The sequence below is a fragment of the Scyliorhinus canicula genome, chromosome 3 (assembly GCF_902713615.1).
Source record: "Scyliorhinus canicula chromosome 3, sScyCan1.1, whole genome shotgun sequence".
Taxonomy (NCBI): Eukaryota; Metazoa; Chordata; class Chondrichthyes; order Carcharhiniformes; family Scyliorhinidae; genus Scyliorhinus; species Scyliorhinus canicula.
Window position 1 is genome coordinate 198,059,897 of NC_052148.1, and position 20,355 is coordinate 198,080,251.

The 20,355-nt window shown below is 46.8% G+C and overlaps 1 protein-coding gene across 1 annotated transcript in view; it reads right to left on the reverse strand.

Moving 5' to 3' along the window:
- LOC119963211 overlaps positions 1-20,355 on the reverse strand; it is a 680,876-nt gene that overhangs the window by 542,000 nt on the left and 118,521 nt on the right. The window contains exon 5 of the mRNA XM_038791968.1: positions 9,717-9,798. Within this exon, the coding sequence (XP_038647896.1) occupies positions 9,717-9,798 (82 nt within the window). The remainder of the gene's footprint in view (positions 1-9,716; positions 9,799-20,355) is intronic.

Consider the following 20,355-nt stretch of genomic DNA (forward strand, 5'->3'; position numbering starts at 1 on the left):
CCGAAAGACGTGCTGTTAGGTCATTTGGACATTCTGAATTCTCCCTCTGTGTACCCGAACAGGCGCCGGAATGTGGCGACGAGGAGCTTTTCACAGTAACTTAATTACAATGTTAATGTAAGCCTATGTAGCCACCGAAGTTGGCCATTCCCTCAATACAAAATGGAGGAACGCAAAGCTTGGAGGTTAAAATGGACAATGTTTGCAGCACAAGCAGGCTGCACCAAGCCAATGTGTATTCTGTCTGCTAAGAGAGCAGACAGCACCGAAACGAACATTCCGCATACTAATGAGGCAATCTCCAGGATAGTTAACATAGCAATGGCCGGCCCCCTAACATAGGGAAACCCCAGAGGGCAGGGCGTCCACCGGACAAATATGGTTAACCCCACAGGAGCAAGGGGGCAGAAGCCCCCCACCAGAATAGTCACCTGGAACGTAAGGGGACTTAACGGCCCAGTGAAGAGATCTAGAGTCCTCACCCACCTTAGAAACATGAGGGCCGACATAGTCTTCCTCCAAGAGACGCACTTGAGGGAGCAGGACCAACTGCTGGTAAGAAAGGGCTGGGTGGGACAAACCTATCATTCCTGTTATGGGGCAAGGGCCAGGGGGGTGGCGATCCTGATTGGCAAGAGGACAATGTTTAGGGCGACAAAGACGGTTACGGACCCAGGGGGACGGTATGTCATGGTCAGCGGGGCCCTGGATGGGGCGCCGGTAGTTCTAGTTAACGTGTACGCGCCCAACTGGGATGACACGAGCTTCATCCAAAAGACCATGGCAGAAATCCCGGACATAGCGACGCACCGACTAATCATGGGGGGGACTTCAACTGTGTACAGGACCCAACGACGGACAGATCAAACCCCAGAACGGGGAAAACCTCAAACATGGCAAGGGAACTCAGCCACTATATGGAGCAGATGGGAGCAGTAGACCCCTGGAGATTCGCCCACCCGGGGGAGAAAGAATTCTCTTTCTTCCCCAGTACACAACGTGTACACCAGAATTGACTTCTTTGTGGTGGGGAAAACGGTGCTTCCAGAGATAGACAAGGTGGAATACTCCGCAATTGTGATATCAGACCACGCTCCACACTACATGGATGTGCGGCTAGAGACGGGAAGGGCCCAGCGCCCCAAATGGAGGTTGGACGGTGCCTTACTAGCTGACAAGGCCTTCAGCGAAAGGATAGCGCAGGCCATAGCGGAGTACACTGAGATCAACCAAAACGGGGGGTCTCACCCTCCACGTTCTGGGAAGCGCTTAAGGCCGTACTAAGAGGGGAAATCATAGCCTACAAAGCGCAAAGAGATAGGGAGGAAAGGGTGGCTAGGCAGAAGCTGGTCGACTCCATACTGGAGGTAGACCATAAATACTCCGAGGCCCCGACTGTAGAACTCCTGGCGGAGAGAAAAATTACAAAGGAACTTTGACCTGCTCTCCACCAGTAAAGCAGTACACCAACTCCGCCAGGCACGCGGGGCCCTATACGAACACGGAGACAAAGCCAGCCGCCTGTTGGCCCACCAGCTGAGAAAGCAGGCAGCCAGCAGAGAAATTGCGCAAATCAGAGATACCAGAGGCACGTTGGAAACAGAACCAGAGAAGATTAACAAAACCTTCAAGGCCTTCTACCAAGAGCTGTACACCTCAGAGCCCCCAACGGGGAAGGCTGGGATGAACCGGTTTCTTGACGGACTGAACATACCAGTTGTGGGAGAGGGCAGAAAACGGGATCTGGAAGCACCACTAGCACTGGGAGAGATCATGGAGAGCATTAGCTCCATGCAGGCGGGGAAGGCGCCGGGACCGGACGGATTCCCGGCGGACTTCTACAAAAAATTTGCGACAGCGCTGGCCCGCACATGCGGGAGATGTTCACAGACTCGCTAGCTAGGGGCACGTTGCCACCCACGTTAGCACAGGCCTCAATCTCGCTGATACCTAAGAAAGACAAAGACCCAACGGAATGTGGGTCATACAGACCCATATCTCTGCTGAATGCAGACGCCAAATACTGGCCAAAATCCTAGCCAAAAGGCTAGAAGACTGTGTACCTGAGGTGGTCACAGAGGACCAGACGGGCTTTGTCAAAGGTAGACAGCTGACCGCGAACATCAGGCGCCTGCTGAACGTGATAATGACCCCCTCCGGGGAGAGAACACAAGAGGTGATCGTCTCCCTGGACGCAGAAAAGGCCTTCGACAGAGTCGAATGGATATACCTCATAGAGGTACTGGAGCGGTTCGGGCTTGGAACAGGGTTCACAGCTTGGGTAAAGCTCCTGTACAACGCTCCCATGGCGAGTGTACAGACCAACAATACCAACTCCCAATACTTCCAGCTGCACAGGGGCACCAGACAAGGATGCCCACTGTCCCCGCTGCTGTTCGCACTAGCAATCGAACCGCTAGCAATCGCGCTCAGGGCAGCAAAAAATTGGAGGGGGATCCGAAGGGGAGGTAGAGAGCACAGAGTCTCACTCTATGCGGATGATCTGCTCCTCTATATCTCGGACCCACAAAGCAGCATGGACGGAATCATCGCGCTCCTGAAAGAGTTTGGAGCCTTCTCGGGCTACAAACTCAACATGAGCAAAAGTGAGATCTTCCCATTACACCCGCAAGGGGGGGGGGGGGGCAGCACTAAAGGGGCTGCCGTTCAAACAAGCCCGACATAAATTCCGCTACCTGGGGATCCAAATAGCCCATGACTGGAAAGGGATCCACAAATGGAACCTCACCAGCCTGACGGAGGAAGTTAAAAAGGACCTGCAAAGATGGAACACACTCCCGCTCTCCCTCGCGGGAGTGTTCAGACGATCAAAATGAACGTACTGCCCAGGTTCCTCTTCCTGTTTAGATCCATTCCGATCTACATCCCCAAGGCCTTTTTCAAAGCGCTGGACAAACTCATCATGGCGTTCGTATGGGGGGTAAAAATGCTAGGATCCCAAAGAAGGTCTTACAAAAAACAAAAACCAGGGGAGGGTTAGCCCTCCCGAATCTACAATTCTACCACTGGGCAGCAACAGCCGAGCGAGTAAGGGGATGGATCCAGGAGCCAGAAGCTGAGTGGGTGCGTGCGGAGGAGGCCTCCTGCATGGAACCACCTCCGGGCCCTCGCCACGGCAGCACTCCCATCCCCACCCAAAAAACACTCCAGCAGCCCAGTGGTGACAGCCACCCTCCAATCCTGGAACCAACTGCGGCAGCAACTTGGCCTGACCAAAATGTCGAACAGGGCTCCCATCTGCAACAACCATAGGTTCAAACCAGCACTGACCGACGCCACCTTCAAAAGGTGGAGGCAGGACGGGGGGACACTGACAGTCAGGGACCTATACACGGACGACAGGATCGCAACACTGGACGAACTGACAGAGAAATTCAGCTAGCTGGGGGGAACGAGCTACGGTACCTGCAGCTCAAAAACTTCCTACGAAAGGAGACAAGGACGTACCCACAACCGCCACGACAGACACTACTGGAAGACCTACTGGACGCAAGTATCCTAGAGAAAGGGAACTGTAGTGACATGTATGACCGACTGGTAGATAGGGACGACACCGTACTGGACGCAACAAGGAGGAAATGGGAGGACGACCTGGGGATGGAGATCGGGTGGGGACTCTGGAGCGAAGCACTGCATAGGGTCAACTCCACCTCCACGTGCGCAAGGCTCAGCCTGACGCAACTAAAAGTGGTACATAGAGCCCACTTAACAAGAACCCGTATGAGTAGGTTCTTCCCGGAGGTGGAAGACAGATGTGAACGGTGCCAAAGAGGCCCGGCCAACCACGCCCACATGTTCTGGTCCTGCCCCAGACTCGTGGAGTACTGGACAGCCTTCTTCGAGGTAATGTCCAAAGTGGTGGGAGTGAGGGTGGAGCCATGCCCGATAGTGGCGGTCTTCGGGGTTTCAGAACAGCCAGATCTATTCCTGGGGAGGAGGGCGGATGCCCTTGCCTTTGCCTCCCTGATCGCCCGCCGTAGAATCCTGTTTGGCTGGCGGTCAGCAGCACCGCCCAGAGCTGCGGACTGGCTGTCCGACCTCTCGGAATCTCTCCAAATGGAGAAAATCAAATTTGCCATCCGAGGGTCGGACGACGGCTTCCACAGAACGTGGGAGCCATTCATGCAACTGTTCCGGGACCTATTTGTGGCCAATGTACAAGAGGAAGAATAGTCGGGGGAAGGTAGCGGGAGGGGGGGGGGGCTACAGGTTCGTTACGGGGGTTCGATGGCTAGCTAAGGCCCAAAACCAAGCTAAATAAACATGTTGAGGGGGGGAGGAGGGGGGGGCGCAGTTACTACTACGAAGATGCTTACCTGTAAATATGTATGTTAATTTTTGCGTGTTTGTTTTTGTTTGTTTTTTTTTCTCGCCTAACAATTTGTAATTTGTTCAATATAAAATACGAAAACTGAATAAAAACATTTATAAAAAAAGAAAAAAAAAAAAAAAACATAGCAATGGAACGATCCCAGGGACAATGGACACAAATAGAGAAGTGATTGCAACAGTGTATGGGAAACCAGACACCCCGGCACCAGCGGGGTTCGAAAACAAAGCACCTGAAGGCCCGCCCAGTAGCCGAGAGACAGCCTAAGTATTGGGGGGATTCAAACAAATCGATTGGGAAGAGACCCAATCAATTCCCAGCAGGTAAAAGGACCGCCCAAAAGGGCGCGAAGCCCTAGGACCTATAAAAGACAGGCCCCAAACTTAGTTCGTTCTTCTTGACCAGCCCTCCTCCCATGACCAGCCCTCTCGACCAGCCTTTTCCGAAGAAGACCTTGACCGAGAGAGAGGCGAGGTTTGGGACAGCAGCCGCCAGCAAGTAAGTGTCTCACAACGATCGCTACCAGAGATAGACACTCCTGACCCCTTTTTAACCCGTACAAACCTGAAGTCTGCGGACCAGTGCAGAGCAAGAGGCCTTGTCCCCTGATCCGGCAGTTCCCTTTAAGATAAGTATTGGTTTATTTAGTGGTAGGAATAGTTTAGTCATATTAGCGTGTGCATGAGGAGATTATAATTGTATTATAATAAACTCGTTTGTTTGAACTTACTAATTGGTGTATGGTTTATTGCTTTGAACTTGACCTTGAAACTTGTGGCAGTATCTTAATGATACCTGGCGACTCCAGAGCTAAGTAACGAAACAGAGCCAAGTTGAGTGTTAAGCACACTCACCCAGAACGAGCAACACCTACTTGTGACAATAAAAGATTATTAAAATTAAATTATTAAGTTATGGTGGAACTATATAAAACATTAGTCAAAACGCAACTTGGGTACCGTTTACAGTTCTGGTCACCACATTATAGAAAGGATGTAATTGCACTCGAGAAGGTAGAGAGGAGATTTACCAGGATGTTGCCAGGGCTGGATAATGGCAATTTTGAGCCAAGTTTGGATAGGCTGGAGTTGTTCTCCTTGGAACAGAGGAGACTGAGGGGAGATTTTATTGGGATGTACAAAATTGTGAAGGGCCTGGATGGAGTGGAAGGGCAGGGATTATTTACTTTAGCAGAGAGAACAGTGGCTAGGAGGCATAGATTTAAAGTGCTCTCTGAAGCATTAGTGGGAGGGTGAGGAAAGAATATTACACCCAGAGGGTTGAGGGTTCTGTAACTCACCACCTGAAAGGAAGCAGAGAAAGAAACCCCCAACTCACTTAAAAGGTGACTGGACATACCTTAAATACCATAACGTACAGGGCGATGGACCAAATGCTGGAAATTGGGCATAGGCTGAGTAGTTAGGTTTTCATCCGCACAGGCACGATGGTTGAAGTGGCCTCTTTCTGTGTCATAAACTTTCTATGATTCTATGAATAACCTGCAAATATTTTTAGTAGTCAGGCATCATAAAAAGCATCGTTCTCATCGAGACATTGTGATAATTTGATCAAGAATGAGCAGCAAACAGCGGCCAGCAATGCTCATATCCAATAAAGGAATTTTAGAAAAGCAATGGTACCTCAGTTGCTGAAGATACTGCACTAGAATCAAGCAAGGCAAATAAAGCTGCACAGGTTAAGGCTGGGATTGTGCCACTCAGTCTGGGGTTGGTTTTTAATCTTGCATTTGCTATCACACCAACATGAATATAACACAAAACTTAAGCACAATTAAATAAAACAAGAAAAGCTTCACTATTCTTACAATTAGCCATGTGCAATTGGGGTTGGAAGAATGACATATGGCGGGGTCAGGTGATAATTATTCATTTGTAAAGTTTTGTCTAATAACCTAGCATGATTAAAACAATTATCTTGCAGAGTCCCCACTCCTCCCTAGCCAAAACGCTGAGGGACATACTGCTTCAGAGAGCTGCCGGTCAAATGACTAACAGCTGTCTGGAACCAGCAGCGCCACCAAGAACAGTAGCCAGAAATGGGGACAGGAGCCTGTCATGGCATTCCTGCCCCTAACAAGCCACTGACTCACCCACTGAAAGCGGTCAGGTTGAACGCTTTGCAATTTGAGTAAAATAGCAGCAGCAGCAGGAGGAGGCCCTTAATTTGCTACTCAAGGGCCTCAACTGGCCCATGGGTGGGCAGCCCACACCCAGCCCACCCCCCCCCCCCAACTGCCCGGCCCCACCCCCAGCCCCCACACCCCTAGCCCCTCCCCCCCAGCCCCCCCCCCCCCCCCCCCCCCCCCCCCCCCCCAAGTATCCCACGCTATTGCTAAAATTACAATGGAACGGGCTAGGTTCTTCCCGGAGGTGGAGGACGCATGCGAACAGTGCCAAGGAGGCCCAGCCAACCACGCTCACATGTTCTGGTCTTGCCCCAGACTTGCTGGGTACTGGACAGCCTTGTTTGAGGCAATTACCAAGTTGGTAGGGGTGAGGGTGAAGCCATGCCCGGTCTTCGGGGTATCAGACCAGCCAGATCTCTTCATGGGGAGGATGGTGGATGGCCTTGCCTTTGCTTTCCTGATCGCCCGCCATAGAATCCTGTTTGGCTGGCGGTCAGCAGCACCACCCAAAGCTGCAGACTGGCTGTCCGACCTGTCAGAATTTCTCCAAATGAAGACAATCAAATTCTCCATCCGAGGGTCGGATGATGGCTTCTTCAGAACATGGGAGCCATTCACCTGTTTGTGGCCAACGAACAAGCTGATAAATAATCAAGTAGCCAAGAGCCAGGGTAAAGTAGCCAAAACATGAGAAAAGAAAAGGAAGGAGGGAAAGACCCGGAGGGGGCTGGGGAACAGTGTCAGAGGGATAGCTAAATACAATAGAAAAGAAAGAAGAGCTGCAGGGAAGGTGAGGGAGAGAGAAAGAGGGGAAAAGAAGGAAGGGCGGAGGGCAAAGAACACTAGAGGGGAACCAAAGGGTAGGAAAAACGAGGGAGCACAAACTGGAAGGAGAGCACAGGAAATGACAACGACCATGACAAACACAGCAACAGAGAGTAAGAAAGTACAGGAGGAAGAAACGACAATAGGCCAAAGCGGAGGCAAACGTGCAACAACAATGGATACCGACCGGGAGTAGCAAGCAACATCAGAGATGCCACCCAAACACAATCCACCCCCCCCTCCCCCCCCACCAATCCAGATCTATTTTGTATTACTGGTGTTGCATGTAATCTCTTTGTTAAAAAAAACAGAAAGAAAGCCCCCCCCCCCCCCCCCCCGGCAAGACATGTATACTGCAAATTGTCCCTCCAGTATCGATGTATATAAACTTCCCCAGTTTTTACTTTCCCACACCTTGGTTTTTTAGTTTTTATTTACGTGATTTTGTTAATTACATAGCATTGTTGATTTTATCTTGTTTGTATTATCTTCTCTTTTTTTCGCCTCTTTGTGTACTCCTGTCAATATACTGTGTTCGAAAAACCAAAAAAAAAACATTTTTTGAAAAATAAGAAATGCCCCCATTGCATAGAGCAGTGTTTATCAAACTTTTTTTCCGGAGACCCATTTTTATCAACCAGCCAAACTTCGGGACCCACGGCAGCCGACATTCGCGATCCACCATTTTCTCTTACCTTTAATGTGAGAGGTGAGCCTGCTTGTTCATCATTTACTTGTTTGCTGCTGACAAAATGGAGGATTCGCAATCACGTCCAAACCAGGTGATGTCTGCGTTCGGGGCGCGGGACCTGCTCTCTGTCTCACTTCAGGCAGGAAGATTACAATGAATTTTTAAAAAACTCTTCTCCTGCATCAACGCGCTGATGACAGGAGGGGGTGCTTCACGCGTGGTTCTGCGCATGAGCACCGATGAGTGGGCACACATGCGCAATGCGCCCGCATTTTTTTAGCTTGTCATGGCCGTCGTTTACAAAGCCGCTCGCAGTCGGCATTGTTAAAACCCGGCTGCTGCAGCTGTTGCGCGCGATCGGAAAGCCATGGCGGATGGCTCCACGACCCTCCAACACCTGCCCACGACCCACCCGCAGGTTGCAACCCCCACTTTGAAAATGCCCAGGATAGAGACCAATTTTATGCCCACCCTGCTTGTCAACATGACCCCAGGATGCCTTAAAATATAAACAATCAAACTGAAGAATACTCGATGAAGCATGCCGAGTCTAAACCAGGAAGTTAAAATATTTAATTCAATGTAAAAATTACACATCAAAATAAAATTAATATAGGGAACAAGAGATAAAGACGACAGAAAAAAAATGAGTCTTCATATTTAGTTTCTAATTTCTTAAAGCTTTTAACAATAATCAAAATCAAGGGTGAGATTCCATGCTTTCAAACATAAATTTTCACTTCCGGGGAGGTTGGTCTGGAGTAATTAAGACTGATCACATTTCTAAAAATTCACTTGCATTTAAATAGACAAGCTCCAATGTTTTCCGGCTTTATTAGTGGGTAATTTGATCTTTGTGTCTTTGAATGCTGGTTCTCTTGGTGGGATACCAGTGCAATGAAACTTGTGGAGCAGCAGAAACCCAAACAGAACTTCCTGATTTGCACTTTTAATTGCGTACGTGCGGATCATAGAAGTTGCTGTTGGGTTTAACTAATAAAAATGATGAATGCTGTGAGGGTCACTAATTCCTATCACAACATCTGGATTATTATTTTTCTGGTCAGGTTTCAAGCATTAAAAACTAATATTAAGATCAAACTATTAAATTAATTAACTATAAAATGAATTAATTTTAAATTACACTGTCCATCTCAAATGTTCAGTTTTATAATAATGCTGGGAGTTATATCATTGCAAACAGAGCTAACACGGAGACTGTAACAAAATTATGTTTAACCTTGCTGAAATAAAGATAATGTACAATAGTGCATAAGCAATCTGATACTATTCTACAAGCAAGCAAAGTGAATGGGTGCAATTGGAGAGTGCGCAATCGGTGGAGTGACATCAGTCCAACATTAGGCCCAGACCATTTTATGTCCTAGGTTTTTGTTTTAAAAGGACCAAGCCTGACCCACCTGAACTTGGTGTCAATAATGTCAGACCGTGGGGGATCATAGTAGGGATCCAAGAAAATTATCTGTCATTTTCAGACAATGAATTCACAGCACATGGATTTATACGGAATTGCTTTGGTCCAACTTTAAAAAGAGACGCTCTTCAAAGAAAATTAAAATACTCAGAAGCAATTATTAACAACACATTTAGCAGTATCAAGCGTCATCAATAGACTTGTCTTGGAGGATGCTATGCAAGTTAGATATAAACTATATTAATCATATTCTAAAGCCACTTACCATAAGCTTCAACTTAACATGATTAGTACGATGCCATTCCAGCACCTGTCTAAATAACCGGGGTTGTTCATCAGGATCACTCCTGCAGGAGAAAGCGATTGATTAAAACTAAGAAGCAAAGTGATTTCACAAATGAAAACTGTATAATTATTAAGAAAAACACATTGAGAGTTGAAAAATTAGTCTTTCCATGTCCTTTCTAATATGCAACTTAATATAGGCATGTCAGGAAAATGAAGATAGATCAGCAAATAGCAATTGATTTATACCATCAGCTTATTCCATAAAAATCGCATTCTTAAATCTCTTTCCCATAAACTAATGATACTACATTAAACAACCAAATTCTTCTTCATCAACTTCGGACCCTTCTGATGAAGAGTGCTATTAAATTCTTTGGCTTCTTCAGCTTTCCCATTTTCCCAGATTTCCTAGCTCCTGGCAGTCACCTCTGCTTATCCTTCCATATCTGCCCCAGAATGAACCCTGGCCATTCTGTTGCATTTGAGATCTTTAAATATCAACCATGGGTCCTGACAGAGTTTCCCCCATCAAGCAGGAACATTTCCAGTGTAACAGCAGGGATTCCTGGATCGCTGCAGAAGATCTAGAAAGAGATCTTAAAGGGGCAGAAGCGCCAGAGGATCTGATATGGAAGAAACTGAACCCTTCAGCAGGTTTGCCCATGAGGCTGATTGAGACCATAACAAGACCCATTCTCTACATTGAAGGCCATATGATCACAGACTTGGGTTCTGTAAAAATGAGGGGTTGGGGAGGGAGGAGAGACCGGGATGTAGAAGTCCCACCCTCATTTCCAACAGCTCGAATTTTGGCTGGCAGGAGGAAGGAGGCAGGGTGTGATTCACAGAAGCGAGAAACTGAGCTTGACAGGGCCATTTGAATTTTGTGCCGAGTTCAAATAGACTCAATTCTGGCAACTTCAAGCGCCTTAACTCGCAATAAATGAGTCACAAATATTTGTGGAGTAGGTTTAAACATTCTTGAAGGGCTGTTAAAGTCTCTTTAAGTGTCATGATGTGAAATTTCTTTCAATCCACAGCTCTTTAAACTCCATCTAAATAAACAGGCTGTCAGTGAAAATTGAAAACACAACTGCTGGGCTGTTTTGATTGGCAGGCCATCTGCTGTAGGTCAGAAAAACACATGATCATCCATTCCACAGATTCAATGGGATACTTTGCTAGCATTTTTCATTGGCTGTTATTATGTCATTATGAATGCTTGGCTGAATTTCAAAAGCACTATCTAAACTGGGAGTTCCGAGTTCACAGTTTCATTGCTAGTTTAAAGAGGATATTGAAAGGTATTTGATTTGGCAACAGCATAGAAGTGTATTGCTTCTAGAAAAGGCTAACCACTTGAGGAGGTTTAAAAGCATTGAATGGGTTTCATAAATGGCAGTTTTTTCATAATTAAGTGTGTATGATTAAGAGCTAATGGCACATGGCTCTTGTGGTCTACCCACATTGCATACTACAGGGCGAGCGGCTATAGAGGTGACGGGGGGGGGGGGTTATGAGGCAGCATGGCGAAGATGAGGGCATGTGTTTGCATGGAAGCAGCATGGCATGTGGATAGGGTGAGGGTCTTAGGTCCTAATGGCTTTTGAAACAACTGGAATGATGTTTTAAGGACTCAAGGATCGGATTGGATTTGTTTATTGTCATGTGTACCAAGGTACCGTGAAAAGTATTTTTCTGAGAGCAGCTCAGCAGATCATAAAGTACATGAAAAGAAAAGGTAATAAAAGCAAATACATAATAGGGCAACACAAGGTACACAATGTAGAACAATTGTAAGTTAAGTAAAAAGTGGATCTGTTAGGGAGAGATCGCAGAGAGTCACCATTTTCTGGCGCCATCTTGTGCAGATCCCTTGTGCAAGACGGACCTTTTAAGCAGCACTCGCCTGTACCCAAGACTGCCCATCATCTCCTTCTGGAAATGAACAGCCTGACTCTATCCCTTCCCCCATGGCCTGGAGTGAAAATTGGTGCCCTTTAAACTGAAACGGTTCTGCTGAGTTGTGACATTTCCCGATTCAAGCAACCCATCTCAATAGCGAAACTCCAATCCTCAACTTTCACACGGCAGCCTTGGGAAGCAGATCAGAAAGAAAAATTCACGGGGGAACCAAGCTCCGTCCACAACCCATCTGCCACTATTTGCACACACCAAGATAGAAGCAGCCGCCTGAATCTCAACTTAATTACCTCGGTCAATCAAATAACACCAGATCAAAAAATCTTTGAAGAAATCAGAAAGAAACTTTTTGCATTCTAACAGTGAATTTTCAAAGCACACAGAATAAAACAGCTGATTTAGAAGGATCAATGGAGCCACACACTCCTAGGGCTGGATTCTCCATCCCGTCACGCCACATTACTATTTCACTCCGCCGGTGGGATGCTCCGTTACGCCGGCTGGTCAATGGGGTTTCCCATTGTGGGGCAACCCCACGCCGTCGGGAAACCCCCGGGCTGCCGGCAAAACAGAGGATCCCGCCGGCAGAGAATCCCGCCCCTTCTATTATTCAAGGTACAGAAACATGGCTAAAACCAGATTTTGCCAACTCTGAAGTATTCCTGGAAGAATAAACAGCTTTTCAGAAAGAAAGACAAGCAGACAGCTATGGACAGCTTCTAGGACCAAACTTCTCATGACTGAGCAAAAAACCTTAGGATTGACACTAGTGAAATATTATGGAATCAACTTAAAAATCAAAAGGAGACATAGGGCGCGATTCATCCAAAACATTTCTATGTCCAGTTTCAGGCGGGTTTGACAGCTGCTGAAGTACCATGAAATACCTCGCTATTCAAAGGCACTTTGTCATTTTTTATGGCCTTTGGGAGAGTCTCTCCGCCGAGGCTGCACTTAGAATGATTTCCTTCAGCTTGTCAGTGTAATGTTCTTGTCGGATGGCCTGATTTATATTACAAGAACACTTGTAGCTAAATCTATAAACGATTTGTTAACATTAACTGTGGGTCAACTATATACACAACAGGTGAATAGCAACCTTTCTCCCAGCTCTCCAGTCGATCTGAAGTCACCTGACTCTAACATTCACTTATATACTAATAAGAGTCCTAGTGGTCAGTCGGTAAATTACAACACACCCATGCTATCACTACAGCCAGCAGGAAAGGCTCCTTTGCAGATCAGGGTGCCATTTTGGAAGGCATTCCCTATCTCCCACCCCCTCCCTGTCTGGCGCACACCTTGAACCTTGGGGAGACCCCCAGGAACCCTTCTTCATCCGCTTTTGCCTGGTAAGGCCCCTGGGCAATGTCAACTTGGAACTCGCCTGCCTGCAATGCTTATGCCAGTGCCACCCAGGCATCCTGGCAGTGCCAGGGTGGCAGTCTGATGGTGCCAAGATCCTTGCCAGGGGACCCGGGTCGCAGTGCCATGGTGCCAGGCTGACAGGGCCAAAGAGCTACACTGGCAGTGCCAAGGTGCTCGGGTGCCAGGAGAGCTACGGTACGACCCTGCCAAGAGCCCGAACATCCTTGGGCCTCTAATGACGTCGGTGCCAGCACCTAAATGCCATTATGCCTGGTTCACGCTTGTGGAAATCAGTGATAAACGGCACCCAGGCAAGATCTCCCAGGTGAGTCCGTTAGTTCCCGGGCGCCAGGTGAATACGGCACAGCCTAATGCCTCATTTAATACGTTAATCTGGGTCTCACCCAGTGATGGAGAGGTCCAGATTGCAAGGTCTCGTGAGATCTCATTAAATCTTGCGAGGTGTTTCAAGCATCTCAAATCACACGACAGGCCTCATGATAAGAACATAAGAACTAGAAGCAGGAGTAGGCCATATGGCCCCTCGAGCCTGCTCCACCATTCAATGAGATCATGGCTGATCTTTTGTGGACTCAGCTCCACTTTCTGGCCCGAACACCATAACCCTTAATCCCTTTATTCTTCAAAAAACTATCTATCTTTACCTTAAAAACATTTAATGAAGGAGACTCAACTGCTTCACTGGACAAGGAATTCCATAGATTCACAACCCTTTGGGTGAAGAAGTTCCTCCTAAACTCAGTCCTAAATCTACTTCCCCTTATTTTGAGGCTATGCCCCCTAGTTCTGCTTTCACCCGCCAGTGGAAACAACCTGCCCGCATCTATCCTATCTATTCCCTTCATAATTTTATATGTTTCTATAAGAACCTCCGCCTTCTTCTAAATTCCACGAATACAGTCCCAGTCTACTCAACGTCTCCTCGTAATCCAACCCCTTCAGCTCTGGGATTAACCTAGTGAATCTCCTCTGCACACCCTCCAGTGCCAGTATGTCCTTTCTCAAGTAAGGAGACTGAAACTGAACACAATCCTTCAGATGTGGCCTCACTAACACCGTATACAATTGCAGCATAACCTCCCTAGTCTTAATCTCCATCCCTCTAGCAATGAAGGACAAAATTCCATTTGCCTTCTTAATCACCTGTTGCACTTGTAAACCAACTTTCTGTGACTCATGCACTAGCACACCCAGGTCTCTCTGCACAGCAGCATGCTTTAATATTTTATCATTTAAATAATAATCCCGTTTGCTGTTATTCCTACCAAAATGGATAACCTCACATTTGTCAACATTGTATTCCATCTGCCAGACCCTAGCCCATTCACATAACCTATCCAAATCCCTCTGCAGACTTCCAGTATCCTCTGCACTTTTCGTTTTACCACTTATCTTAGTGTCATCTGCAAACTTGGACACATTGCCCTTGGTACCCAACTCCAAATCATCTATGTAAATTGTGAACAATTGTGGGCCCAACATGGATCCCTGAGGGACACCACTAGCTACTGATTGCCAACCAGAGAAACACCCATTAATCCCCACTCTTTGCTTTCTATTAATTAACCAATCCTCTATCCATGCTACTACTTTACCCTTAATGCCATGCATCTTTATCTTATGCAGCAACCTTTTGTGTGGCACCTTGTCAAAGGCTTTCTGGAAATTCAGATATACCACATCCATCGGCTCCCTGTTATCTACTGCACTGGTAATGTCCTCAAAAAATTCCACTAAATTAGTTAGGTACGACCTGCCCTTTATGAACCCATGCTGCGTCTGCCCAATGGGACAATTTCTATCCAGATGCCTCGCTATTTCTTTCTTGATGATAAATTCCAGCATCTTCCCTACTACTGAAGTTAAGCTCACTGGCCTATAATTACCCGGTCTCTGCCTACCTCCTTTTTTAAACAGTGGTGTCCCGTTTGCTAATTTCCAATCCGCCGGGACCACCCCAGAGTTAGTGAATTTTGGTAAATTTTCACTAGTGCATTTGCAATTTCCCCAGCCATCTCTTTTAGCACTCTAGAACATAGAACATTACAGCACAGAACAGGCCCCTCGGCCCTCGATGTTGTGCCGAGCAATGATCACCCTACTCAAACCCACGTATCCACCCTATACCCGTAACCCAACACCCCCCCCCCCGGCCTTAACCTTACTTTTTAGGACACTACGGGCAATTTAGCATGGCCAATCCACCTAACCCGCACATCTTTGGACTGTGGGAGGAAACCGGAGCACCCGGAGGAAACCCACGCACACACGGGGAGGACGTGCAGACTCCGCACAGACAGTGACCCAGCCGGGAACCGAACCTGGGACCCTGGAGCTGTGAAGCATTTATGCTAACCACCATGCTACCGTGCTGCCCCACTCTGGGATGCATTCCATCAGGGCCAGGAGACTTGTCCACCTTTAGCCCCATTAGCTTGCCCATCACTACCTCCTTAGTGATAACAATCCTCTCCAGGTCCTCACCTGTCATAACCTCATTTATATCAGTCACTGGCATGTTATTTGTGTCTTCCACTGTGAAGACTGACCCCAAAAAACCTGTTCAGTTCCTCAGCCATTTCCTCATCTCCCATTATTAAAACTCCCTTCTCATCCTCTAAAGGACTAATATTTACCTTAGCCACTATTTTTTGTTTTATATATTTGTAGAAATCTTTACTGTCTGTTTTTATATTCTGAGCAAGTTTACTCTCATAATCTATCTTCCTCTTCTTTATAGCTTTTTTAGTAGCTTTCTGTTGCCCCCTAAAGATTTCCCAGTCCTCTAGTCTCCCACTAATCTTTGCCGCTTTGTGTGCTTTTTCCTTCAATTTGATACTCTCCCTTATTTCCTCAGATATCCACGGTCGATTTTCCCTCTTTCTACCGTCCTTCCTTTTTGTTGGTATAAACCTTTGCTGAGCACTGTGAAAAATCGCTTGGAAGGTTCTCCACTGTTCCTCAACTCTTCCACCATAAAGTCTTTGCTCCCAGTCTACCTTAGCTAGTTCTTCTCTCATCCCATTGTAATCTCCTTTGTTTAAGCACAAAACACTAGTATTTGATTTTACCTTCTCACCCTCCATCTGTATTTTAAATTCCACCATATTGTGATCGCTCCTTCTGAGAGGATCCCTAACTATGAGATCATTAATCAATCCTGTCTCATTACACAGGACAAGATCTTGGACCGCTTGTTCCCTCGTAGGTTCCATTACATACTGTTCTCGGAAACTATCGCGGATACATTCTATAAACTCCTCCTCAAGGATACCTTGACCGACCTGGTTAAACCAATCGACATGTAGATTAAAATCCCCCATGATAACTGCTGTACCATTTCTACATGCATCAGTTATTTCTTTGTTTATTTCCTGCCCCACCATAATGTTACTATTTGGTGGCCTATAGACTACTCAGTGACATTTTTGCCTTACTATTCCTGATTTCCACCCAAATGGATTCAACCTTATCCTCCATAGTACCGATGTCATCCCTAAATAACAGAGCTACACCACCTCCCTTACCATCCACTCTGTCCTTCCGAATAGTTTGATACCTGTGGATATTTAACTCCCAGTCGTGACCATCCTTTAACCATGTTTCAGTAATGGCCACTAAATCATAGTCATTCACGATGATTTGCGCCATCAACTCATTTACTTTATTCCAAATAGTACGAGCATTCAGGTAAAATACACTTGTTTCTTTTTACCTCTGTTTTGAATCTTAACATCTCCAGTTTTATTCCTTTTAATATTACTGGGCCTATTCACTGAGCTCCACTCAGTCACTGTACCTTGTACTGTCACTCTTTTTGATTTTTGACTTTGGCTTCTCTGCCTTACACTTTCCCCCTTACTTCCTTTTGCTTCTGTTCCTGTTTTACTACCTTCCAACTTCCTGCATCGGTTCCCATCCTTCAAGATATTCAACAGCCTCCTCGCACCACCAAGTCAGGTGAGATGAGGACGTTAAGTTGCGCCCAGTGTCTTTATAACAAGTTAAAAATTCCAGAGATGAAGAGAAGTAGAAGGAATTCTGACATTGCTAACGGAAAGTAAAGAAAGCTCTCGACAAAGCAAGAAAAGATTACGGGCGCGATTCAGCAGACTGTAGTTAAAGCCCGCTGAATGGTGCATTTAGTGAGGTGCTTTTGACCGGCTGCAGCATCGAGAAACACCCTGCTCGCTATTCAATGGCACTTTGCCGTTTTTGTTTTGTCTGGGTTTTTTCTGCCAAAGATCCGTACAGCTCTTTTAAATATGCAGATCTGGATCACGTCCAGTGAGTAGATCCAGATCGCAACATCTCACGAGAGAACATTGAATCTTGCGAGATATTGAGTGTCGTGTACCTCACGAGAGACCTCTCACAAGATTCAATGGTCTCTCCCGACAACAAGTCGGGCACGACGAGGCCGACGAACTGCACCTTATGTTTCTGAGCATATTACAATTTATATTAAGGAAAATCCCAAGAGAAAAACAAAAAGGAAGAAGTGGGCTTCAGATCTCACAATAATCAACAAGGGCTGGATTCTCCGCACCCCAACGCCGAAATTGCATCAGCCGCCAGGGCAGTGAATCTAGTTTCGGGACCGGCGCCGGTTTGGAGATTCTCCACTCCCCGAAAAGCGGCATACTCAGGGAGTACGCCGCACAGAGTATCCACCACTTGAGGCCATTGCCAGAGACCCACCCCACTATTCTCCGCCGAATTATAATCTGGCCCTGCCGTTGGGATACTCGCGAGGCGGCTGTGGACTCAGTCCGTGGGCGCCACAGTCGGGGGTGGGCCGATCCGGAGGGCAAGGGGGGCATTCAGGAAGGGGCTTTTATTGTGCAGGTGGTACGGATAATGCATGCGGCCGATCGGGGGTACTATTTCCGCGGGCCAGGTCTGTGGTCTGAGTCCGCCATGGAGCACGGCCCGGCCGCTGGAGGCTGCTGCCATGCGCGGAGATACAGGGGGGCTGTATCGGCAGCTGAACAGAGTCCCCGAAATGGAGACTCCAGCTCAAGGTCTTTAGGACTCTAAAGGTAGTGCAGAACCACGAAGTGATCAACTTTTCGATTGTAAAGGGAGGCGGGAATCTCCACTATGCGGTGCCAATAGCGGAGTTCCCATTGCAGCGGAGAATCCCGTGATTGATTGATTGATTGGTATTTATTTACACATGAACCGAAATACAATACGTACATCGTCGACAAAAAAATAATCAGAGTACATTGACAAATGGTAAATCAAGTAATAGTGATTGGTTACATTGCACAAACAAGCAATACATGAGCAAGAGCAGCATAGGGAGTCGTGAATAGTGTTTTTACAGGGAACATATCAGTCTGACGGAGAGTCGTTGAGGAGTCTAGTAGCTGTGGGGAAGAAACTGTTCCGATGTCTGGATGGGCGGGTCTTCAGACTTCTGTATCTTCTGCCTGATGGAAGAGGACAAAGCCTGGGTGTTAGGGGTCTCTGATAATGCTGTCTGCCTTCCTGAGGCAGCGTAGGTGTATACAGAATCAGTGTGAGGGTGGCAATCCTGAGTGATGTGTTGGCCTGAGTTCACCACACTCTGCAGTTTCCTCGATCTTGTGCCGAGCAGTTGCCATACCAGGCTGTAATGCAGCCGGATAGGTTGTCTCTATGGCACATCCGGGGACGTTTGTGAGAGTCGATGCAGACATACCGCATTTCTAGGAAGTAGAGATGTTGCGTTTTCTTCACTGTTGCATCAACGTGAGTGGACCAGGACAGACTGTTGGTGATGGTGACTCAGGAACTTCTATTGACCATCTCCACTTCAGAGCCATTGATGTAGACGTGCGATTTGGGGGGGGGGGGGGGGGGGGGGGGGGGGATGCTACGCTTTCTGAAGTCTATAATCGCGTTCCTTGTTCTTTCCAACATTTAGAGAGAGCTTGTTTTCGGTGAACTAAGCAATCAAGTGATCTATATCCCTTCTGTAGTCTGATCCATTGTTGTTTGAGATACGACCCACCACAGTCGTATCATCCGCAAACTTATAGATCAAATTGGAGTTAAATCATGCCAAACAGTCGTGTGTATATAGGGAGGACTGAACAGACATCCTTACGGGGGCCCCGGCGTTAAGGAGTATTTATTGTGCAGGACATTCTGTTACCTATCATGACAGATTGCCGTCTGTTGGTGAGGAAGTCAATGATCCACAGGGAGGGGTCAAGTCCAAGATTGCAGAGTGTGGTTATTAGTCTTGTCGGGATAATGGTGTTGAAGGTGGAGCTGTAGTCTATGAATAGCAGTCTGATGTAGGTGTCCTTATTGTTGAGATGTCAGAGTATTGATTGTAGAGCCAGAGAGATACCATCTGCTGTGAATCGGTTGCAGCGACAGGTGAACTACAATGGATCAAGACCGTCTGGGAGACTGGTATTGATCCATCTCATTGAAGTGTTGGGCACTGTGGATTCGTGAAGCAGACATATGCCACCAACACTGAAGATGGTTCAACACCATTTTATTAACGCTTATAAAATGCTAGACATACTATAACTGTGGGTTTACACAATGCTAGATTAACTAGAGACCTGTGCCTGTCCGAACCAGTTGAATCACTCAGCACGTGGTGTGAGTCTGTACTATACTTGATAAGCTCTTGTGCTTCTGAGAGGCAGCATCCAGAATGAGCGGGAAAAGTTATGCCCTCTATCTTTATAGTGTGTGTGTTCTAACTGGTGATTGGCTGCTGTGTTTGTGCATGTTGATTGGTCCTAGTGTATGTCCATGAGTGCGTGTGTCTGCACCATGATATACTGGTGTATATTATGACATCCCCCCCCCCCCTTTTAAAAAAAATTGATGTGAATGTATGACAAAAAATAATGTGGGTGTGTGAATAATGTTCCTAACTACATGTGAGGTGCAAAGACATATGTACAGAGCTATATACAGGAAAACAAAGCTTTATACAAGGGAAGGTGCCTGGTGCAGATAATTAGTACGCAACAAATTGAACAAGAACAGTCCTATATACAAACCAATAGAAAACGATTGAACAAGGAAGGAAACATCTCAGAGAGTCCATAAATTTGCAAAGTTCATAAATTCAGTCTCTGAAATGGGCAACAAATTCTGGTTGACCGTAAGGGTGGCACACCACTCATCATCCGGATCAATGCTGTGTATCGGAATGGACTTGGTGCTGCGCTTTGGAGATATCCTGTGCTTTGTCATGATGCCAACTTGATAAGGGGCTTGCAGGTCTTCGCTGTCAAAGTTGGGGGACAGGTCTGGGAGAGGCTCTTTGATTGTGGGCTGAATAG